The sequence below is a fragment of the Odocoileus virginianus genome, chromosome 9 (genome assembly GCF_023699985.2).
Source record: "Odocoileus virginianus isolate 20LAN1187 ecotype Illinois chromosome 9, Ovbor_1.2, whole genome shotgun sequence".
In the NCBI taxonomy this organism is placed as follows: domain Eukaryota; kingdom Metazoa; phylum Chordata; class Mammalia; order Artiodactyla; family Cervidae; genus Odocoileus; species Odocoileus virginianus.
The window spans coordinates 23414449-23439486 of NC_069682.1; the positions used below are offsets into that span (position 1 = coordinate 23414449).

At 36.4% G+C, this 25038-nt stretch overlaps 2 protein-coding genes across 4 annotated transcripts in view; one reads left to right on the top strand and one right to left on the bottom strand.

Annotated features, from left to right (window-relative positions):
* The window catches only part of ENKUR (enkurin, TRPC channel interacting protein), a 32232-nt gene extending 20646 nt beyond the window's left edge, over nt 1–11586 (bottom strand). The window contains exons 1-2 of one of the 3 annotated variants that reach the window (XM_020911666.2): nt 11283–11586; nt 2241–2386 (exon numbers count right to left, since the gene is read on the bottom strand). In XM_020911666.2, the coding sequence (XP_020767325.1) occupies nt 2241–2349 (109 nt within the window). In that variant the 5' untranslated portion in view covers nt 2350–2386; nt 11283–11586. Of the gene's footprint in view, nt 1–2240; nt 2387–10781 lie in introns of all 3 variants that reach the window. The other 2 variants (XM_020911665.2, XM_020911667.2) reach the window with 2 other exon arrangements.
* A 23-nt stretch (nt 11587–11609) lies between these two features.
* THNSL1 (threonine synthase like 1) lies at nt 11610–24469 on the top strand. The gene is made up of 3 exons (XM_020911659.2): nt 11610–11798; nt 17623–17787; nt 19031–24469. The coding sequence occupies exon 3, from the start codon at nt 19079–19081 to the stop codon at nt 21308–21310; it is 2232 nt and encodes a 743-aa protein (XP_020767318.1). The 5' UTR covers nt 11610–11798; nt 17623–17787; nt 19031–19078; the 3' UTR covers nt 21311–24469.
* The last annotated feature ends 569 nt before the right edge of the window (nt 24470–25038 follow it).

A 25038-nucleotide genomic window follows, 5' to 3' on the forward strand; every position in this document is an offset into this window, starting at 1 on the left:
GTATATATAGTCCATGGGGTGGCAGAGCCAGACACAACTGAGCGACTTTGACTTTCACTTTTCACGTTAGGCTGTAACAAAATGGCAGTATCAACAGGGTCTCATAGTCATGCAGATGTTCCATTACTTGAATTCAGAGAAATGTTCATATATCTGGTAGGTATTTTTCAGTCTGTCTAGCAAGTTCCTGTGTTCAAAAAGGCAGCATATTCACAGACTGGTAGCTGTTTGGCCTATGTTACCTACAACTTTGTTTCACTGCATGGGCTTTTATTTTCTCTTATTTTGATGGACCTTTAGAGCTCTTACAAAACCCCAAATTTTTTATTCTTAAGGCCAATGAATTTTTGTGTTTGTTTTACCTTATATGTTTGTAAGAGAGACAGACTTCATCTCTTTTTCCTTATTTGAAACTTAGGATTTACAGTTTGGTAGCTGTGCTATGTAACATGCTTAACTTTGGCGAGTATTCATAAGGACCCAAGTAATGTCACTGGTCCTAAGGCACTTAAGGAATTAAATTCTATTTTAAGATTTTCCAGTATTCTCAAGTGGTTGTGGGTTGCAAAATAACACTTGAGGAAAAGACAAGAGACTTTCAAAGAACTGAATTTAAACATTAATATTGTATTTTTACACTTGCTTCTTTCATCTTTCCTAATAATGCCCTCATCCTTTATCATGGCATATGGGTTATGAGAGGATTGTGAGACACAAAACATTGCCATAGGGAGAAGGAGTTACACTTTTGTCAAAAGGCGATACCCTCATTGGGCTTGACATACTGTGTTAGTTCTTTGATCCAAGAAGACGGGAAGAGGCTAACTGTTTAAAAGACATTGCCCTCGAGTTTATTATCCAAAACCAGTAGGGAAGACATACTCAAGATGGGAAGAAGCTGTTTCGTGCATACTTGTCACAAATCCTTTTTCATCTATTCTCCACTTTTCTGATGGCCTTTCCCCCAATATCCATATTCTCTATGACCACAACTGACTACAACATTTGTGAGGCCCAGCACAAGATGAAAATGTGGGACTCCTTGATAAAAGGAATTTCAAGATAACAAAAGCAGAGCATTAAACCAAGTGTGGGATCCTTTGAAGCACGGGGCCCAGTGTGGCTGCACAGGTAGCATGCCCAAGAAACTGATTCTCATTCATGAAGCCTCTTCCATTACATCCAATTCTTTCATTGTCCTAATGGTCTTCGAGATCTGAGAAATTTAAAGCCCATACTCAGAGCTAAAATGAGACTGGTCATTGCTTTGACAACTGATAGTAATGGTTGTATTTTCATTTCCTGGAGAAAAGACTAGATATGGTTTAGAGCCAAGCAATTTTGCCCATTTGGGGTTTAGAACTCTTATAATTGTTGCTTGTTATTGATGTTATATGGCTAGATCTGAAGATGGTGCTGGAGTTGGGGCTTTATCATATAGTCCAAGATGTAGTTCAAGATGCTTGCACCTTCAAAAGGAAAGTCTTTGGGGGAGGAAATTTAGCATTCTCTACTCTCCTTTTCTACTACATAGTGGGGTTTTTGAGAATTATTTAAAATACATTTTTTCATTGTAGTGGATTTGTATTCTGTAAGTAACAGGTGTACCATACACTGATTCAGAATTTTTAAAGGTTATACTCTGTTTATAATTACTATAAAATTTGACTATATCACCTGTTATACAATATATCCTTGTATCTTATTTTATACACAATAATTTGAGCCTCTTCATCCCCTACTTTATTGCCTCTCTTTTTCCCTCTCCCCACTGGTAACCACTAGTTTACTCTGTGTGTGCTTCTTTTCTGTTATATTTACCAGTTGGCTTTATCTTTTACATTCCATATATGTGATATAAAAAAGTTTACATCTTTGTCTGACTTATTTCCCTTAGTATAATACCCTCCAAGTCCATCCATGTTGCTGCAAATGGCAATAGTTCATTCTTTTTTATGGTTGAGTGGTATTCCATTGTATACATATACCACAACTTCTTTATCCATTAATCTGCTGATGGGCACTTAGGTTGCTTCCGTGTTTTGGCAATTATAAATAATGCTGCTAGGAATACTATGGTGGGTGTACTATATTCCTGATTTCTGCTTTCTCCTAGCCTCTAAAATTCTGTTTAATATGAGCTAAAGTTGTTATTACTATGAACATTTAATATTCACAGACAAAATAATTTTAGTTAAATTACCCATAAACACTTAAAATTTAAAAGTGATAAAACCTACTGGGTGGTAGAATTTTTTCCTTTGAATGTTTCTTCAGGAAATCCTTTGGAGAAGGTACTTCAAGTTTTGCTGGTCCCATAGTTTTCATTGCAGTTTTAAATTTTTGCATGTCATCTTTTACAGTTGCTTTAAAAATCGACACATACCTAAAATTTTAAAAAAGGCTGTAGCATTTATCTTTAATAAGAATCATACAAAGTTTTTAAAAGGATATACATTTCTAATTTACATATATCTATATTCTATAATATATATCTATATTCACTTGGAGATAGTCATTAAACATAATTATCTGAGCCCTGTCCATCAGGCTTAGGCAAACTAGATTAAAGTTTTACTCTGATAAAACAGTGCCAGGATAAAGATGATCATAGTATTTACTTACTACTCTTTGACCATCTGTAGCATTTATAATGATGTAACCTCTCCCATATCTGATATTGGTAGTCTGTCTGTCTGTCTCTCTCTCTCCTTTGTTCTTTTTCTTTTGCTTATAAGTCTTCTCTAATGTTCACATTTGCCATTTCAATGATTTCTGCACTGATCATTATTATATCTCATTATTTGGAATTTTTCTTCTTCTTTTTAAGTTTCTTAAGGCGCAATTTTAGCTATTTGACTTTAAATATTTATACTTATACCTGCTTCCTGAGAAATCTGTATGCAGGTCAAGAAGCAACAGTTAGAACTGGACATGGAACAACAGACTGGTTCCAAATTGGGAAAAAGAGTATGTCAAGGTTGCTTATTGTCACTCTGGTTATTTAACTCATATGCAGGGTGCATCATGCACAATGCTGGGCTGGATGAAACACAAGCCACAATCAAGATTGCCAGGAGAAATATCAATAACCTCAGATATGCAGATGACGCCACCCTTACAGCAGAAAGCAAAGAAGAACTAAAGAGCCTCTTGATGAAAGTGAAAGAGGAGAGTAAAAAAGCTGGCTTAAAACTCAACATTCAAAAAATCATGACATCTAGTCCCATCACTTCATGGCTAGCAGATGGGAAAACAATGGGAACAGTGAGAGACTTTATTTTTTTTGGGCTCCAAAATCACTGCAGATGGAGACTGCAGCCATGAAATTAAAAGACGCTTGCTCCTTAGAAGAAAAGCTATGACCAACCTAGACAGCATATTAGAAAGGAATGCATTTGAGTCAGTTCTAATGAGGTGAATGAACCTAGAGCTATTACACAAAGTGAAGTACGTCAGAAAGAGAAAGATAAATTTCGTACTCTAATACATATATACGGAATCCAGAAAAATGGTACTGAAGAATTCATTTACAGGGCAGCAATGGAGAAACAGATATAGAAAATAGACTTATGGACATGGGGAGAGGGGAGGAGAGGGTGAGATGTATGGAAAGTGTAACATGGAAACTTACATTACCATATGTAAAATAGCTAGCCAATGGGAATTTGCTGTATGGCTCAGGAAACTCAAACAGGGTCTCTGTTATCAATCTAGAGGGTTGGGATGGGAGGGAGATGGGAGGGAGGTTCAAAAGGGAGGGGATATACGTATACGTATGGTTGATTCATGTTGAAGTTAGACAGAAAATAAGAAAATTCTGTAAAACAATTATACTTCAATTAAAAAAAATCAATAAATTAAAAAAAAAAAAGCAGAGACATTATTTCACCGACAAAGGTCTATCTAGTCAAAGCTATGGTTTTTCCAGTAGTCATGTATGGATGTTGAGAGTTGGACTATAAAGAAAGTTGGGCGCCAAAGAATTGATGCTTTTGAACTGTGGTGTTCGAGAAGACTTTTGAGAGTCCCTTGGACTGCATGGAGATCCAATCAGTCCATCCTAAAGGAAATCAGTCCTGAATATTCATTGGAAGCACTGATGCTGAAGCTCCAATACTTTGGTCACCTGATGCTGACTCATTGGAAAATACTCTAATGCTGCGAAAGATTGAAGGTGGGAAGAGAAGGGGATGACAGAAGATGAGATGGTTGGATGGCATCACCGACTCGATGGACATGAGTTTGAGCAAGCTCTGGGAGTTGGTGATGGACAGGGAAGCCTGGTGTGCTGGAGTCCGTGGGGTTGCAAAGAGTTGGACACAACTGAGTGACTGAACTGACTTATCTGATAGAAGCCAAAAATTTCCCCTAGGCATTGCTTCATAGCTGCATAGCACAAATTTTGATATGATATGCTTCCGTTTTCATTCAGCTCAAAAGCCTTTTAAATCCCCTTCTGATGTCGTCTTCGTTTTAGAAGTTTGTTTACATGTGTTATGCTTGATCTCCAAATATTTGGGGATTTTCCTGATAGCACTCTGATTTCTAATTAATTTCTATTATGGTTAAAAAAATATAATTTGTAAAATTTCAATCCTTTAAAGTTTCCTGACACTTGTTTTATGGCACAAAGCACAGTCTATCTTGGTAAATGTTCTATATACATTGGAAAAAGGAATTTACACTGCTGCTGTTGGCTGGAGTGTTCCATAACTGACAGGACAAACTGGTTGGATACTATTTTCAAGGGTTCTAATAATCATTGAAAGAGAGATGTTGAAATCTCTGATTACAACTGTGGACTTATTTCTTCTTTTAGTTCTGTCAGCTTTTGCTTCATGCATTTTGAAGCTCCATAAGTAGGTGCACAGCCTTTAGAATTATCATACCTTCTTGGAAAACTGATCACTTCATTATTGTAAAGTAATACTCTTTATCCCTCTTAAGATTCTATAGTCCAAAATCTACTGTTTGATATTAATATAACCAATCCAGTATTCCTTTAATTTATAATAATACAGTATTTGTCTATTCTTTGACTTTTTTCTTGTGTCTTTATTTTTAAGGGGAGAACATAGAATTTTTATCCTTTCTAACAGTTTGATTTATTTTGTTCGGACTATTGACATTTAATGTGGTTTAAAAAATGTGTTGGTATTTAAAATTTCCATCTTGCTCCATCTTGCTATTTTCTACATACCCCATTGCTGGTTCTTTCTTATTTTGTGCTGTCTTATCTTTTGTTTTTATTTTGTAGAAGTTCTAAGGCTTACAATATATATGTTTACCTCATCACAGTCTACCTTCAAGTATTATACTACAAGTATTATCATACTACAGGATATAAGAACCTCACAAAAGCATACTTGCATCTACCCCTCCCCCATCTTAATCCTAGGTTTTACGAGTGTTATAAACTTGTAACTCCTTGTGGTTATTTTCCCCTTAAAAAGCTAAGTATATTGTAAAGAAATTTAAAAAGAAAAAAAACTAACTTTACCCATCTGTGTGCATGTGTGTATGCTCAGTTGTGTCCAACTCTCTGTGACCCTATGGGCGGTAGCCCACCAGGCTCCTCTGTCCATGGGATTCTCCAAGCAAGAATACTGGAGTGGGTTGCCATTTCCTCCTTCAGAGGATTTTCCTGACCCAGGGATCAAACTCTTGTCTCCTGCGACAGGAGGATTCTTTTACCATCGAGCCACCTGGGAAGCCATATTTACCATTTCATATAATCTTTATGTCATTGTATAAATCCCAATTTCCAGCTCATACCACTTTCTTGTGCATTATGGACTTTTAAAACTTCTGGCTTCTTGTATTTTCTGATTAATTTTTTGCTGACCTTCCTTCTTCCTCTGTATGCAATGTTTCTTTTTTCCTTGGCTGTTTTTAGTATTTTTCTCTTTATTACCGGTTTTAGGAAATTTTATGTTAATTGCCCTTGGAATGGTTTCCCTCTTCTCTTATTACTCCTCCTCCTTTTCCTTCTTGGGGTTCATAATGATTCTTTGATTTGCGAATTTAAATATCTCATTAATTTTATAAAAATTTTGACCACTATTCAAATATTTCTTCTATATCAGTCTACTCTCCTTCTGGGATCTTAATTACACTTGTGTTAGGTTGCTCGATGTTGTCAACAACTCACTGATTCTGTTTTCCTTTTCAGTTTTTTTCTCTCTCATTTTCATTTTGTATTGTTTTATTAGTATGTCTTCAAATCCAAAAATATTTTTTCTTCAGTGTCTTAGCTATTATCCCCATTCAGTATACTATTTTCATTTAGACATAGTATTATTTATGTATTCAACGTAGATTTTTTTTTATCCTTCTATGTCTTGCTCATGTTTTTGTCTGCATTTAGAACACATGAAAATATTTTAATTAGTGGTTTTAATGTTCTTGTCTACTAATTCTCTCACTGATATCATTTCTTTGTCTGTTTGTATTGACTGATTTTTCTCTTGGTTATATACATTATATTTCTGGGACTAGAAGCTTTTAGTCCAGTTCTAAGTTGGTCTTATTTCTGAGCACACCACTCAATCCCCTGTATCTTACGAGATTCACTCTGGTTGGTGGGAACATAAACTTTATCTGGCTCTGCTGCTTTCTGTTGGTTATTTCTCTGGCCTTGGTAGTTTCATCATACATGTGGACTGTCAACTAAAGACTTCAGGGAAATCCTCCTGTATACTTCCATAATTTTCTATCTATGCAGTTCTCTCCTCTATAGTACTCTGTGCTATGAATGGTACATGGCTTGCTTCCCTGGTGGTTCAGGTTAAAGTGTCTGCCTGCAATGCGGGAGACCTGGGTTTGATGCCTGGGTCAGGAAGATCCCCTGGAGAAGGAAATGGCAACCCACTCCAGTATTCTTGCCTGGAGAATCCCATGGATGGGGGAGCCTGGTGGGCTACAGTCCACGGGGTGGCAGAGAGTTGGACACGACTGAGTGACTTCACTTCACTTACTGACCTCCTCAAATTCTGAATCCTGTCACTTTAACTCAGTGAAACTGCTGGATTTTGTTTTAATTTCTCTTTCCTGAACTTTTGTCTGGAGATTTTCTTCAGGAAGAAGATTGGGACAACTGTAGGCCTTGTTTCCCTTCACTTAGGGATGACCGTTCTGTGCTGCCTATTGTTCAGTGTCTAAAAAACCATTGTTTTACATATATTTTCCTGGTGTTTTAGTTGCTTAAGGTGAGAGGGTAAATTCCATTCTTGACTGGAAGCAGAAATTCAGCTATATCACTTTCAGTAACTTGTATTCTCATCTTACTATGTAGATAAGTTTGTGTGGAGAAACATTAAATTTTTTCTTGCTTTTAGAAGACTTTCCTCAATCTTGAACTCAACGGCTAGGAATTAATTACAGTCCAAAATGAATGAGCACATTAGATACCTTCAAGAAATAATGTTCAATCCAAATCTGTGTCTTCAAATTCCCATGGAAACTGTAATTAGCATATATGATTTCTTGACTAATAACCTTCTCTGAGCTTAAAAGGAGTGTGTATACTCACCTTTTTAAAAATTGCATCTTGTGATTAATTACACTATTTTGTGTGTGAACCAAAAGCTTACCATGTCATAGAAAACAAGATATTTTATTCTATATGAATAATTTTATTTTTCAAAATTACAAATTTTTTAAATGATGAAACTAATAGTGTATGTCAATTATATCTCAATAACATATGAAAAAAGATCTATTAATAGGTTCCCTTAATCTCAATTTTCCAAAAAAAATTTTGTATCTCTATGTATGAATTGTAACTTGATTTTAACTTGATAATGTGGTATCTTTTCATAATTAATATATGTAAAGCTTACACTTTTTTTTAAAATGAAAGGCTTTTTCAATGCTATAATGTTTTACAATTTTCAAATCATGTGAGTTTCACCCACATTTCATATAATTCCATAACAACCCTTTTGCCCCACCCTTGTATTCCCCTTCTCCTTCCGCTCCCCCCCCCCCCCCCCACCGGTAACCACTAGTTTGTTCTTTTTATCTGTGAATCTCCTTCTTTTTTGTTTTATTCACTAGTTTGTTGTATTTTTTAGACTCTACATTTAAGTGACATCACAGTATTTGTCTTTCTCTGACTTATTACACTAAGAATAATGCTCTCCAAATCCATACATGTTGCTGCAAATGGGAGAATTCCATGTTTTTTATAATTGAGTAGCAATCCATTGCATGTATATGTGTGTATATACATATACACACCACATCTTCTTTATCCATTCAGCTATTGATGAACACTGAGCTTGCTTCCACTACACTTTCAATAGTTGCATTTTACTCCTTTTTCTAGATGGTGTGGTTTTATTGTAAAGATCTAGGGGTGACTTAAGACAACTGGCCCTACTTTTTAGTTTTTATTAGATGTGGGCTATAGATTTTTCTAAAACTAAAGTTGTCATATTCAATAAACATACCATACTTATATTTTCTTGCCAACAGTCATGATATATTAAGTCATACTGAGTCTTTAGATAAACATTTCCACGGCAATTTATTTGAAAGTGACCAAAAGTTGGTACAATCTGATGATGTTTCGTTGTTTTTTTTTTAATCCTACTCGACTAGACGAACATCTGGTTAACTATTGCTATATGCCTGTTTTACAATTTCAGGCCAAAAATAATAATAATAAAATTTCAGGCCAATATTATTATAGCATTTCATAATCATGTAAACTACAGACTGCTCAGAGCTCACAGTTCAACTGGAAGAGGGTGTCCTTCATCACACTTTGATTTCACATATCCATTTTCTAAATTCTCATTTAGCATCTGCATCTCTCATTAGGGTTTTCAATGATGTATGGTTTTATTGTTAACGAACACTTTCATGTTTATCTTTCAGTTCCCCAAGGAGACTGTAATCTCTGAGGTATGGGAGATCAGGTACCATCAATTGTGGTTTCCCCAAGGAATCTGCCTCTTTGTGAAAGCTGAACAATCATCTTCAAGACTTGCAAAGAGCTGCAGTGAACTTTCTTGAAACTGGGTATATAACTCAGTGATGCAAAGACTCATAGCTTAATATATTTCTTTCTTAGCAAGAATTCTTACTACTAATAAGTGGACTGGGTAAGGGCAATTGTGTTACTGTGAGGGCAATTTGTGTTACAGTGGAGAGAAAGAATTGGTTAAGTGCTTTATTATGCTCTGTGTGGTTTTTTTTTTAATAAATTAAGTGTCTTTCAAGCATGACATCTTGTCAAATTAAAAACTCCTCTTGGTTGTTGCTGGCAGTGTAGGTTGACTTTATCCTAACACAAAGAGTTCTTTGGCATCACATCTGGATGCCTTCTATTCTTTTCACCATAAGTCAGTTTTTCCTACTTATTTCTTCAGAGTAAACCAAGGAATTTGAGCTGTCACTGCAACATTACCCAATGGTGATATTATACATTTGCCAACTAAATAAAGATTTTTCCTATAAAATTTCTTGAAAAAGCCACCTAGACACAGTAAACCTTTTTAAATTTACCAATAAACAAAATACCTATTTAATAAACTATCTTGAATTCAAATTCAGGATTCTATGAAAAATATAATCTGCCAGTGGGTTACAGAAGAGGAGCTTTTATCTTGTACAATATACAGGAATTTTCGACCAAAACTCCATTCAGCAATAGTTAATTTGAACACTTCTCATCAACTCTGAAACTGTACCAAATCTTACTTTGAATTCCTATTTCCAATCTCTACTAGATTTTGAGAAGCTAATGGAAAACAAAATAGGTATTGGTCTGGTTAAAAAAAGATACTCGGGCTTAAAAATGGAAGGATCTGTCCACTTGTTGAAGATGTTAGGCACTCCAAGTAATTACTAAAAAAGATAATTGACAATTAGATCCAAAAGACCTTAAAGATTATCCATTCATGTAATTTGTTTTACAGATCAGAAAACAAATTTTAATAATGTATTAGAGATCACAAAACCAATCAGTTGCAGAGCCTAATTTTTTGTTTTTAGCTCAGTGCTCTTTTAATGTAGTTTTGACTTGGAACAAGAAAAAGGAGAAAGGTAAAAAGCTGCAAAATCCTAGGAGGAAAGAGATTTTCCCTATTCTTTACCTTCTTTTGTCCCTAGAGATTTAAGTAAGTGCTAAGTCCCAGGTGAGTAACTGAGACCTTTACTGTGTGAGACCTTTTTGAAAATTTGGGGAACTAAAGGGGTTCTAACACCTATATAAAAATCTTAACTCTATCACATATTTTTGGGTCTCTGTCAATCCATTCTTCTATCAACTATTAGATCAAAAAAAGACCTTAGGCACTATCTTGTGCATTTGCTTCATCAAAAAAAAAAAAAAAAAAAAGAGAGAGAGAGAGAGAGAGAGGGGCTCAGAAACAAATAGAAATTGATATTTGACAATACCCCTGGGAAAAAACTGGTATTATCTTTCTTTAGAGAAAGCAGTGTAGTCAGAAAGGAAACAGTGAATTCCTGAAACAAGATATCAAGTATCCTAACGCAGGATAATAAAATTGTGACTTCTCTTTTTTCAACACTAAGACATTTCAGGCTATGTTGTATACCACATCACACACGAATAATTACACACGTATGAACAGGAGGTTGACATAAGAAAATGGCCCTCTCACAGCACTGGACCACCCTCTCTCTGAATTATGAGAAGCTAAATACTTATATTTCACAACTTCCTTCTTTAAGCAGCTGTCACCCAAGGCTACTTTATTGAGATTAAAAATAACGTAATCTCGTTTTGAAAGTCATAGGATGCTTACTTAATCCTGAAATGGAACAATTCTTCTCCATTCTTGTTTCAAGTGATAATCGTTGCTTACCCACATACCTAGGAGGCTGTGGAGGCTCCTTCCAGTCACTGGGTATGAGGTTATAAATGCTCTCAGAAGGGCCCGTTGGATCCATGGCCACCATATGAGTCCTGAAAACTACTTAGCTTTTTTCTCACTATAGCAGTATCTCCATCCCTTTCTTCACAGCTTGTCCTTTCCTCTCCTACCCTCTTGCCTTCTCAAGGAACTAACGTTTCTTTCACGCAATTCCCCCGTGACCTCTTCTTCGCGTCCTCTCTCGGCAAGAAAGTAAAATACCCCTTCTACAACTCTTGGGCTCGTCTAGCGTTTTTGACGGAACGACTGCCGTGGAAACAGTAACTAGGCAACGAGAAGGTGGCGTCGCAATCTAGTTTTCCAAACTTTCCTCTTGCAAAGGCTCCTTTTCTGTCAGAGAAGCTCAACGTGAAAACCACAGTTTATATGTACCTTTGGGAGTAAAGGGGTGGAAAATGGAGTCCCCTTAAAAATGTTGCTCTTTTCTCTGTGTATTTGGGAAAAAAACATAAATTCTACCACAGACAGACTGGAAACCGTGCCGCTGTGCAGGCGTCACACGATACTCTCATCCACAGGCGTCAACCCTAGGGGGCGGGGCGAGCGACTGAGGCCACGCTGACGCACGTCCCACGTGAAGGATAGGACGAGGGAGGGCGAGGCCTAGGATCGAGTGGGTGAGGCGCAGGACGAGTCGGTTACCAGGTACTGGGCAGCTCGGCGGTGGGCGTGGCGCGCGAACGGGGGAGGCCAGCCCTTGCGCAGGCGCAGAGGCCGCTGCGCGGGGTGGGGAGAGGTAGACCTAGCGAGGCCTGGGTCTTGGGCTGTGGGCCAGCAGGGGCAGGAGTCCGAGGTGCGGGACTTTGTCCCGAGGCGGCGCTGACGGCTCCCGGAAGCTCTTTCCCATTTCCTTTCCTTTCCCCCCGTCTTCTCAGTGTGATTTCCTTGGTGAGTTATTTGAGGAGAAAGGGAAACTGTAGAATCAGTCCGTTCCCATCGCATGCCCTTTTCCGGTCCGTGTCTTCCCCTGTACGCTGTTGGGCGGTGATCCCAGCAATCTGGCCGCGCCCGCCTTCCCGGCCGCTTGCGTCTCGCGCTCAGCTGTGCGGCCACCTGTGCGTGCGCTCAGGACCGCTCCCCTCGTCCTCCCCGCGGCCACCTGTCTCCCTTACTCTCGCGCCTCGCTCCTTCTCCCCCTGTTTACCTCTTTATCGGGCCCCTCCTCTTATAGGGCTTGACTTTGTTTTCTAAGCAAGCAGCCTAAACCAGAAGAATCCTTTTAAACAGGCCTTTGAATTTTATGCTCCTCCCATTTTTCTGGCGTTCCTTTTTGAAAATAGTCTTGGGAGCCGTTTTATTCCGTTCGATCCGTGTGATCTTCCATGAACTTACTGATTCCCATATTGACTGCGGAAAGACTCTCATTTAGAAGCCTTTGCCATCCAGAGGCTCTGAAAGACATTTTGGCAGTATGGTTCTGACCAACCTTATAGAAGCCATTCTGCCCAAAAGGAGTAAGGATGCTTGAAGACAGGAGGCCAGTTTTGGGCCTGTCACTGCCAGGGTGTCCGGTGGTGCAGACAAAGCAGCGTGGTAGCTTTGTTGACTTAAAAGAGTTTATAGGCTCTGCCTTCTGAGATGATCCATCATGCTCTGTGGAGTTTGTTTCTCACTAAATAAATCCAGTTCTTACCTAAAACAAAGTTTGCTGAATGTGTAGGTGCTTATCCTCTTGGGCTCTTGGTGAATTTCAGATGATAAGAATAAACTTAGTTTTTTCTTATCCAGTTGGTCAGGTTTCTATTTTTTCATCCCAGGCGTTTAACAGATTTTATTTCAGATGAATGGCACCTTGGGGTTGATGGTTCTGTTCTTCACATCAGATTTTCTGTTTACAAAATACTTGTATGTATATGCTACTTTGCCCTTTTTCTTTCCACTTTGAGTATTTCATGTTTTTGGTTATTTTTGCTTAGCTTGTGTAGAGAATAATTCTGTTCTCTATATGTGCTAAGGTTTGAACTGAGGACTTGAAATGATAATAGTTAGCCAAATGTACAGTCCTTGGCCAAAGTTTATAACATGTCTAATTAGACATTAAGGACTCTTTATGTTTATCAGTTCCTAAAAGAGCCAATAAGGGCAAACTAGATTTCTCTAGTTAGTAAGTACCCACTGACCTCAGCTAGTCTTGACTTTCTGCTGTTACTGAATACAGTAATTTCACTGATGTCAGTATATTTATTATGGTTTTAAAAATACTGAACAGAATTTAAAGTCTCACTGTAGTGTATTTAGTATACAGTCTTAGTGAAGTTGTTAAATCATTTGGAAAGGAACTTTTTTCCCCTTTAGGTATTTATCTGTAATTCTTGGCTTTTGAAAGCATGTTTACGAAGAGTATGTTTCTGATTTTTTATAATTCACTCAAAATGTCAGTCCTGTTCAAGGAAATGCCTATGTTCAGTATGTCCACAGAGAATTAGTACTGGTATGCCATCAGAGGTAGTGAACCTTTTCTGTAAATGGCTAGATAATAGATATTTTAGGGCTTGGCAGGCCAGATGTATTCTTTTGAAACTACTCAAGTACTACCATTATAGCTCCAAAGCAACCAAAGACAATACTTAAGAAATGGGGAAAAAAAAAATGAATGAGCAAAGTTTTTTTCCCATGAAACGTAATTTACAAAAACAGGAGTGAGCTACAGTTGGCCTGTGGGTTGTAGTTTTCATAGACACCTTATATGAATGGTTGTACATACTAATTAGCTTTTTGTTTTTTTTAAATTAAGGATTATTTCAGTCTACTTAGATGAATAAAATGGTCAGAGATGGGAGTAGAAATAGGACAACTGGGAAGAAAATAAGACATAAAAAAAGACATAAAAAATAAGACATAAAAAAATAAGAAAATAAGACATAGTCTTTACAATATTTTTCTAAGTTATAGAATTACAAAGAGTACTTAATCATTTTAATTAGATACTCAAGACCTTTAAGAGAATACTTAATAGCAAAAGACTAACAACAGAAAAGGCTTAGTTGGCTTTGATTCTAAGATAAAGGCAAAGATGAGAGGTGAATTTGGAAAATGCTTTGATTGTAAGATCCCTGTGATTACCATGTGGCACTGAAGTGTGGGCCTTCCACCACGCTGTTTCAGTCAGCTAATTAACTGGAGGGCTTGTTTAGAGGATTTTTACGTATTAAAAGCAAACCTTCTAACCTTCTGGTTAGTTTATATCCTAGTATATTTGCATTTTTTCTTATTACTTATGGGAAAACAACATTGCTGTGAAAATGCAGCAATTTTTAAGAATATTTTAAAACTTTAGAATATCTTCATAAAATAGTGGACTAGATTTAGTCATTCTTAGAAATTTAAATAGAGATTGTATTAAAACAGGATGACAAGGATAATCATTGCACAAATATTTTCAAAAGTTCATTGAACTTCTCATCATGAAATAATTTTTGAAGTACTGTGTCCTATTGGGAGAGTAATAGCAAATATTGTAAATGGGTGATAAATGCTGAATCATTTTCACTAAGTAGATTTTGAAAGTTTACCGTTAGTATTGAAAACTAGGTAATTTTATAATGGAACTGAAATTTTCTGGACTATTTTGAAAGTAAAAATTGATGTGCTTATAATTTCAATTATCAATCATCTAGTGTAAGCATAGGAAAATATCACTGTGAATACTTTGCTAAAAGGTAATATGTATTTCTGGTTTAAAAATGTAACTTTGTTAGTATTCTTAGAAAATAATTTTAAAATGTGTTAAAAAGTGGTTTCTGTACTTTCTTTCCCTTGAAGTCTATATTCAGTTTTGATTAGCTTGCCACAGTAAAATTGTTAAAGTTCATACCTTGAGGTCACACAGTATTTAATATGTACATGTGGACATTCTGTTTCTGTTTTTTAAAGTTCTTGCTGTGATACACATCACTACCTTTTCATTTGTCTCTGACAAGGTCTTTTATGTCTAAGAATTATCTACTGGAACTAGTGGATCAAAAAACTACACTGTAAGCGACTAGTAAGAAAACCTGTTTAAAAATTATTAATGTGTAATGGAGTGGTATACATCTTCCATCCCCTGAGGAATTAGAGTTTACTAAAATACTTTTGTGTAGAACTTGGCTCTACATCAATTATTTGCAAACATCAATGATTGAGTAAAGCCTTAGTACTTTAAGGTGGAGAGATTTGGTCTTTAAGTACTGGTTTTGTTTCTTGACTCTTACGTAATTGACTCCCATTGTAATTTGAAATAGTTCTGTTCTTGGGCTGAAGAAAAATTGCCTATTCATGACCCCTTTACTGAAAAGCATATTAAAATATAAGTAAATGAAAAACACCTAATAATATGGCTTTGAATCATAAAGGAAAATGATTTGCAGTCGGTCCTCACTTTTCACAAGTTCTCTATTTGTGAATTCTACTTGCTCAAGTTTATTTATAACCCCAAATTAATGCTCACAGCACTTCTGCAGTCACTCATGGCCACATGCACAGTGGTGAAAAATTTGAGTCAGGAGATATGCATGTTTCAAGTTGGGGTCAGGTAAGGTGATGCTCTGCCTTCTTGTTTCAGCTTCTGCTGCAAACAAGGGTCTTTTCTGAATTCTATTTATGTGCCACATTTTTTTGCATTTTTGTGCTTCCAGTTGCTGGTTTTCTTGTCTAAAATGGCCCCCAAGCAGACTGCTGAAGTGCTGCCTTGTGTTCCTAAGGCAGTGAGGCCACCAGGTGCCTTACAGAGAAAATGTGTGCGTTAGATAAGTTTCCCTCAGGCATGTATTAAAGTCTGAGTTCAGTGGTAATGAATCATTATGTATACATTAAATAAGATGTCTGCAAGCAGAAACACACATAAAACATTATGTATTGATCAGTTGGCAAAAATATTGTAACCAGAGGCTCACAAGAACCTAGGAACAGTGTGTGTTTCTCCCAGAAGCAATGGTTCAGTATTCACTAATTCGTATTCATGGTGACTTGATAGACTTAACTACCATGAATAATGAGAACTGACTGTATTACCTCTTAAGTAAAAATTCAGTTTCCAGATAAATATTATATGCCATGGGCATTATTCCATCTTCTCTTGCCATTTGGTTTGCCTACAGTGGATGTTGAAACCCTAAAGTTAGTTTGTGGCTGCATGTTACAAAACAAAATTTAGTATGTAACTTCTTTAATTTTCTTTAAAATGATAATATTTGTTACATGTTAAAGCACTTTATAAGCTAGTGTCAGGAAGATTTTTATGGTGAAATAATATTGATACTGAATTGATAAATTGAACTGTCACAATTTTCTACTTTGAATTCGTATAAAACAAAGGAAGAGTAAGGTTACAAAGGATAAGGTGAAGTTAACGTGCATTAACACTTGTCTTTTGCTTTTAATGGAGTTGGTGTTGAGCATTGTAGCAACCAACCTAAAGTGGAAAAGATCAGATAAAAAATTTAGTGTCCATAAAAACAAACCAGCTACTCAGGTAATACACAATTATTACCAATACATATATCAGAAATTTCTGCATTGGGAACTAAAAGAGATGATACTCTGTGATACTATAAGCAAAAGCTACCTGAATAGGAGATTAAGCAAGCTGCTTAATACAGTGTCCTCAAAATAATTAGTGTTAAAGAATTGTACCAAAATAAAAGTAGTTTAAGAAAAGAAATTGCTGATGGGGTTCAAGTGTATAGTTCTCTGACCCTTCGTTTACTTCAGGGAAAGGATTAACCTGCGCACAACATGTATGAGCGCCCCTTGTTTTCTCTGAAGGTTTGTAAACAAGGGCTTCCCTGGTGGCTCAGAGGGTAAAGAATCTACTTCCAATGCAAGAGACCTGGGTTCAATCCCTGGGTTAGGAAGTTCCCCTGGAGAAGGGAATGGCTACCCACTTCAGTATTCTTCCCTGAAGAATTCATGGACAGAGGAGCCTGGCGGTCTACAGTCCATAGAGTCGCAAAGAGCCAGACACAACTGAGTGACTAACACAGACTGACACTAGCCCCTTGTTTTCTCTGAAGGTTTATAAACAAACCAAACTATTTTAAAAACAAAAAAAAAGGCCTAGTTTTGTGCCTACATATTCTGATTCAATTTATATGTTTTTAGTCTTTTAGCACTGAATGACAGTGCTAATATTACTATTATAGTAATATATAATTATATTACTATATTACTATATTACTATTATATTAATATTACTATATAAGTGAATATTCTTATGTGCCCATCACCGCGCTATATGGTTTGAATTTATTATAAATCATTTAAATAGCCAAGAGGTACCCATGTGTGGCAGACACTTTGTTTGCACTTTTTATAGGTGATATTACATATAAATCATGATTCAGATGGATAAACAACCTAAAAGAGTAATTCAGATACTTATACTTTTCAGTCCACTGATTTCTTTCCATCTGATCACTGAATGTACAGTTAAATCATTAAAATTTTAGGTGTCATTGTGTAAACTTATATTTATCCTTTTGTTATAGTATCTTGTATATTGATGGCAGAAATTCAGTACTGTTTAGTAAAATTCTTTCTTATCATAAGATACACATATTGGAAAATAGTATCTTAATCTTTCAATAATAGCTTTAGAGAACCATGAAAAGGGTCAGTTTATTATTTTTCTATACTTAAAAAATTCCAATTGGACATTTTAACAATAGGCTGTATGTGGAATTTTATGATATGATATGCAGTTATGATTAACTTCAAATTTTTTCCATTATAGACTCTACTTTTTGCAGACTGAATTTACCTCAGCATCCACAAACTCTTCACCTCAGATTGGTTCCTGTGTGTTTTCTGTTTGCAAGTCAGTGGGAGTTAAGCATATACCAGCTGAAAAGCCAGATAAGGAAATGCATTCTTTCTCCCAGCAGTTCTGAGTTAACTTGTAAGTTAAATTCAGTGTAAGCTGAAAATGGTTTAAATGTTTTGTTAGAGAACACAGTTTGAGTAGCATGAATGATCACAGTAGTAAATAACGGAAAGTTTTCAGAACATGTCTAAACACACCATCTAACGTTTAATACTGCTTAGTTGCCTATTGGTTGTACCACGGAATATGTGGAAAGTCTCACTACATGCCTGTAAAGTTACTAGTCACTTTAAATAAATATCGTAGCAGTTATTAAATTGTACTTTACATATGACTAAACATCTCACCTGTCTGGCAAACATCTGGTGTTGTAATGGTGAGTGTATTTCCAAAGACAGGAATTGACCAGTATGGGGAATTACAGGGCTTCTCCAGATGCCAGCATGAGTTTGTCCACTTATCAATGGAAACATTCCTGAGTTGTTTTGCTATCACTCTGGAGTCTGGGATTTGAGTTGTGTCTCCACTGGTGATGTTTATAGGATAGAAATGAAAGTGATGGTCTGAGTCAGAGAAAGTTATAGGTCTGTAGCCTTTGAGTTTGCTGTCGATTATCCATTTTCCTTAAGTGTTTACATAATGTTATATCTTTCACTAGCTTTTTTTTTTAAGCTAGTTGGGAAACATGAAAAACATATAAGAATGATTTTTAACAGTATGCATGTAAAAGACATGTAAGAAAGAAAAGGTCATACCTTTGTTCTATAGTTTGGAAAATTATTTAAGCATTGTATAAGCAGATATTTTATTCTGGTTTGTTGTGAATTCTTTGACTAAGAAAATTGTGAGTAACATGATAGTCTATCAACATGTTCATATAACTAATGAGAAATATGGAGATTATTCAGCTTTTTGAATTGCAAGTATATAGCATTCCAACTCCAAGTAATCCTTATTTACTTGGGTTACGAACCATGAGACAATTTTCATTATAGGAAAAGAAATAGTAATTTGATTTAGTATCTTTTTAAAAAAAGTATCTGTGATACAACATTTTTGGAATGAAGTTTCTGTTGCTCATAGTTACAAATTGTTAAAGTTTTGATTAGTCATTGTCTTAAGGCTTGAAAAGATTACTAAAAAGTTAGTATGCAATATGTGAGAATTTAGGTTTGGATAATTTTTTAAATGCCATATAAAATTCAGAAGAATTTTAAGTTTATGTACTGTGGGCATGATTCTACTTAATCCTATTGGTATGTTAAGCCTATTGAAATTAGTAACCAAATGTCTTTCCTTGTCTTTATGTTTTGAAAAGGGTCAAAGCCAGTTTTTCTGTTGGCTTGGGCAGCAAAGTGAAAAGAGAATGCTCCACTTGAAGCAATGTCAGCATCTGAAACAGATAACTCAGAAATGCTTGTCTCGCATCCATGTGAAAACAGGTAAATATCCACAGCTATTTCTTTCAAGAACCTTTGCGCTTGCGGAATTAAGGAAGTCATGGCATTCCATCTACTCACTTGTTGGAGACAAAAATATTATCCTGATGGGACCTCCCGGTGCTGGGAAAACAACAGTAGGCAGAATAATAGGCCAGAAACTGGGTTGTTGTGTCATCGATGTGGATGATGATATCCTTGAAAAAACCTGGAATATGAGTGTGTCTGAAAAATTGCAGGATGTTGGTAATGAGCAATTTTTAGAAGAGGAAGGAAAAGCCGTGTTAAACTTCTCTGCATCTGGAAGTGTGATTTCCCTTACTGGGTCCAACCCAATGCATGATGCTAGCATGTGGCATCTAAAGAAAAATGGAATAATTGTTTATCTGGATGTACCTCTACTAGATATAGTCAGTCGTCTAAAATTAATGAAAACAGATAGGATTGTAGGTCAGAATTCTGGAACCTCTGTGAAAGACTTACTTAAATTTAGAAGACAGTACTATAAGAAGTGGTATGATACTCGTGTTTTTTGTGAAAGTGGGGCTTCCCCAGAGGAGGTAGCCAACAAAGTGCTGAGTGCAGTTAAAAGATACCAAGATGTGGATTCAGAAACATTCATTTCCACAAGACACATTTGGCCTAAAGACTGTGAACAGAAAGCTCCAATGAAATTCTTTAGTGAAGCTGTGATTGAGGGGTTAGCTTCTGATGGTGGACTTTTTGTTCCTGAAAAGGAGTTTCCAAAGTTAAACTGTGGGGAGTGGAAAAGCCTGGTAGGAGCAACATACATAGAAAGAGCACAGATACTTCTGGAAAAATGTATACATCCTGCTGACATACCTGCTGCCAGGCTGGGAGAAATGATTGAAACTGCTTATGGGGAAAACTTTGCCTGCTCAAAAATCGCCCCTGTCAGGCACCTGTCAGGCAACCAGTTCATCCTGGAGTTATTTCATGGACCAACAGGATCATTTAAAGACCTGTCTTTACAGCTCATGCCCCATCTTTTTGCACACTGTATTCCGCCAAGTTGCAATTTTATGATACTTGTAGCCACCTCAGGAGACACTGGAAGTGCAGTCTTAAATGGCTTTAGTCGTCTTAATAAGAATGACAAGCAGAGAATAGCCGTGGCCACATTTTTTCCTGAAGACGGAGTCAGTGATTTTCAAAAAGCACAAATAATTGGCAGTCAGAACGAAAATGGATGGGCAGTAGGTGTCAAATCAGATTTTGATTTCTGCCAGACGTCTATAAAAAGAATTTTTCAAGATTCTGATTTTACTGGCTTTCTTGCTGTGGAATATGGAACCGTCTTAAGTTCAGCTAATTCCATAAACTGGGGCCGACTGCTTCCCCAAGTAGTTTATCATGCTTCTGCATACCTTGATCTCGTTAGCCAAGGATTTATTTCTTTTGGAAGCCCAGTTGATGTGTGTATTCCCACAGGAAACTTTGGTAACATTTTAGCAGCAGTGTATGCCAAAACCATGGGAGTCCCTATTCGAAAATTTATCTGTGCTTCTAATCAGAACCATGTTTTGACTGATTTTATAAAAACAGGACATTATGATATAAGGGAAAGAAAACTAGCACAGACCTTTTCACCAGCAATTGATATCCTCAAATCTTCAAACCTGGAGCGACATTTACACCTGATGGCTAATAGAGATGGACAGTTAATGAGAAGACTGTTTAATCAACTAGAAGAGGAGCATCACTTCCAGATAGAGAAGATCCTAGTTGAGAAACTTCAGCAGGATTTCGTGGCTGACTGGTGCTCTGAGGGAGAGTGCCTGGCAGCGATTCACTCCACCTACAACACTTCGGGGTACATTTTGGACCCACACACTGCTATTGCGAAAGTAGTTGCGGACAGAATGCAAGACAAAACTTGCCCAGTGATCGTCTCCTCTACAGCTCATTACTCCAAGTTTGCACCTGCTATCATGCAGGCTTTAAAGATTGGAGAAATCAACCAGACTTCATCAAGTCAGGTTTACTTACTAAGTTCATACAATGCCTTACCTCCACCACATGAGGCTTTACTAGAGAGAACAAAACAGCAGGGGAAGGTGGAGCACCAGGTCTGTGCAGCTGATGTGAATGTCCTGAAGAATCACGTGGAAAAACTTGTACAAAATCAATTCATATGAAAGTTTTCTGAGTAAAAGAAAAATTCTGGTGAAAAGCATGCAGTAATAAATCACAAAAGTTGATTTTGAGTACAAATAACATTTTGTTTTTTATGTAAATATGTCTATACATAGATGTTATCTTTTGGAATTTCAGTAGCGTCGTCTCTAGGTCTGTCCATTGTCCCTACACATGCTCCTTGGATCCTTAATCTAGAAGTGACAGAAAGTAGCATAATGCATGGACCCTTGTGCTGTGTTCTGCACCCATGAGGGATATATCAGTTTCTCCTCCTTCACCCCCACTTTTAAATGGACCAAAATGTCTCCTACTCTGACACTTAAAATATTTCAGCATAGCTGTAACATAGTCTATCTGTAACCATTATTAGTTCTTTATTGACTAGAAAGATAATTTACACTCTAATGGTTAACTTATTTGGAAGAAGTAGTAAGCTCATCTATTAAGAAATGGCTGGCATTTTTTACTCTCCTCAGATTCCATTTTGGACTATAGTTAATTAAGTGGATCCTACACCATCTGGATTAGATAAGTGTTCCAGCTTTCACTCCCCTTGGGGTGTGTATAGTTAAGGTGATGTAGTTTGAAAATCAAGACCCCCCCCAAAAAAAATCAAGACCCAAGATTTAAATCTGATGTGATCATCAACAGAACTACCTAGTAGTAGATATAGAAATAAAATTACATATCTGTTTCAAGAGAAAAGCTTTCCAAACTTCAGAGTATTTGAATAGTCTTAAGAGAAGTATGGTTATAGTTATAGCAGTTTTCTTGTATTATTTGGACTCTATTCCTATATAATTTGTCTGTTGTCTTTTTTTTTTCAGTGAACATTGCCTTTTGGCAGCTAAAACCACATGCAATTGATGCACATATTTAGTGTTTCCTTTGTAGTAGCAATACATTATAATCATGATTTCCATTTGTGAATTTCTTGGATGTTTTATTTCTGAATTAAAAGATTGTCATTGAAAGGACCTGTTAATGTAATGGACTACTCTCAACCACAAGATGGCATTCCTAACATAATTTGTCTTTGCTGATAACATTCTGCTTCATTTTCTGGGAGAACTGTCTCCATAAAGAAACATGTTGCAGGTTGTCAAGAAAAAAATTGTAAAAGTTTAATGAGCAGAAATGATTCATTTAAAAATTTAAAAAATTAAACCAACTATATTAACTTTGGATCTCCAGCTTCTAAAAAGTACATTCTAAAACCAAAACTTGAAAACCAAGAGCAGTTACAAGAAAATAATGGAGGATTCAAAGTTCACTTACTCCTGTATGTCTTAGTTATTTTATCATATTTTTTTAAGGATAAGTGTTTCAGTAGCCAATATGTTTAGAAAATACATGTAAATTTTCCTATGTGTATGAAAATGCACTATTTTTCTGAAAGTGGGAGGGACAGTTTTGTTTTTAAAAGACATGATTTTTGCCCACATGATTGTAGTGAAGGAGACAATGTGTAAAATTGAATCAGGTTCAACATAGAAGTTATTGCAAGACAGTTCATGAGAAAGTAAAAAGTAAGGGATATAGTTAAGAGCTGTCAGATTACCATGGGCCAATCAGAAAAGGCGTCACAGAAGACACAAGCTGCAGTGAGTCCTGAAGGATGTCAAGATTTTCTAGGTGAAAAGGAAGGGGAAGTACATTATAGGCAGACAAGGGAAATAGTTACAGTGAGTTGCTCAAGAGAGCACATTCCTTTATCTCCAGTTGGTTGGTTCTCTTATTTCATGTTTTCACTTTTTCTTAATACCAAGTCTAGCCCTTCCCTCTCAGCTAATGACCTTGCCTCAGTCAAGAGGAAATAAGCCATCAGTGAAGACATGGCTTCCTATCACCAAGTGTCTGAAACTGCTGTGCCTGTTTGTCTCCTCTCCTGCTCCCCCTGGATTGAATTGGGTGATATTCCTTCAGGAATGTCTTGGCTTCTGTTCCTGTCAGAATACTCCTGTCACTTGCTTCATCAGCTATCTCCTCTAGTGCTGCTTCAGCTTCTCCCCTCTGATGGGACCATCCTTTCTATACCATTCGGATGCTCTCTTTTCACATCTTAGAAAGTGTAAGAGCAAAACAAGTCAACAGCCACATTCCCCCACCATCTACTTTTTTACTTACATTCCATTCAAGACCCAGCCTCTTCGAAAAGAGTTGTCTACCCGTGTCGTCTCCACTTTCTTGCCTCTTATGTTCTCCAGAATGTGTAAAGTACATGTACTGTTCAGGGAGGAGTATTAGAACACATATGTGCTGCTCCCCACTTTGCTTTAAGAGTGAAACATACCTCGTGTTTGACACCTCCTGTGGCTCCTATTTGATTATCTTCGCTTCTCTCCCTCAGAAGTAACCACTATCCTAAATTTTCTCTTTATGATTTCCTTGTTTGTATGTACAGTTTTGCCTCTTTTTAAATTTTATGTAAATGGAATCATACTATACATATTATTCCATGACTCTCTTTTATTCAATAGTTTTGAAATTTAACCATGCAGATGACAGAAGGCAGAGTTCATTAATTTTAATTACTGTATAATCTATAGAATGAATGCCACAGTCTATCCATTTATGTTAGTGGACATTTAAATGGTCTAATATTTATCTGTACTTGCATCCAATAGGTATACTGTTTCATAAAATTTGTATTGAAGGCTAGTGAAAATGAACTTCCAAACATCTGTGATTCTTTCTAATGGTATATCAAAATGTATTTCATATCTTAGCTGTATTAAAATAAAAATGTGTGGTTTGTTTATAATATGAAAAATTATCAGTTCTTGAGCAATGGTTATAATTTCTTGCTTCTCCAATCTTTGAAATTATTTTACAGTGTCAAAAATATGGTGAATTTGTAAGGTTTTTAATTGGATATCAGTGAGAATAGTAAAAATTTTTTTCATCAAAATAGAGTTTAGGAGGTAATAAATTGTTCTGTTTGAAGTTTTTGTTAGATTTTAATAGCAATTCACTTCCAAAAATGATAATGGCAAATACTGTTTCTCTCAATCCATTAGATCATTTAAACATTTTGTAATTCAGACTACTTAAAACATTAAGAAAAAAAGTAGCTGTTTTCACATGAGCCTCAAACTCATGGGAACATAAATAATAGAGTTTTGTGTAGGAAGATGATTAAAGCCTGATGATTAAAACCTGTGTGTGAAATAGTTATTGGTGTGGGCCCTGCCTGTGTACTCCAGCCACTCTTTGAAACTTTAAAAACTTAAAAAACAAACAGCCTCCTTTAAAATCAGAGGTAGAATAAGCTCCTCTGGTTCAAAGAAAGCAAAGTCAAGCAAATTGTTGTGTTATGGAGAAGGGACCTGTCAAACACAGGAAACCAAACCAACATCATGTACAGCAGTTCTCTACTCAGTTGGCAAGATTTAGACCAGAGGCCTGTATCAAAAAGTTGTTTGCTTCCTACAGAAGGTGTATTACTCAGTTCAGCTATTTTTCTATCCAAACTCTTTATTGCTTGCTGTCTGAATTCTTGGGTCTTTATTTCAGTGGTGGTAACAGTTGTCTTGAGCTGAGGTTCCATGTTTAGATGTGGCGCTACTTGTTCAGTTATTATCATAGACTTTATTGGGCCTATACAATGCAGGTTGCGAATGGCACGTTTAGTTTCACTTACAAATATTAGGCGGGTTTATAATTTTAAGTTACTTAAATCCACAAGGGGCTATTTTAAATCAATTTTTATATTTGGTGATGGAGC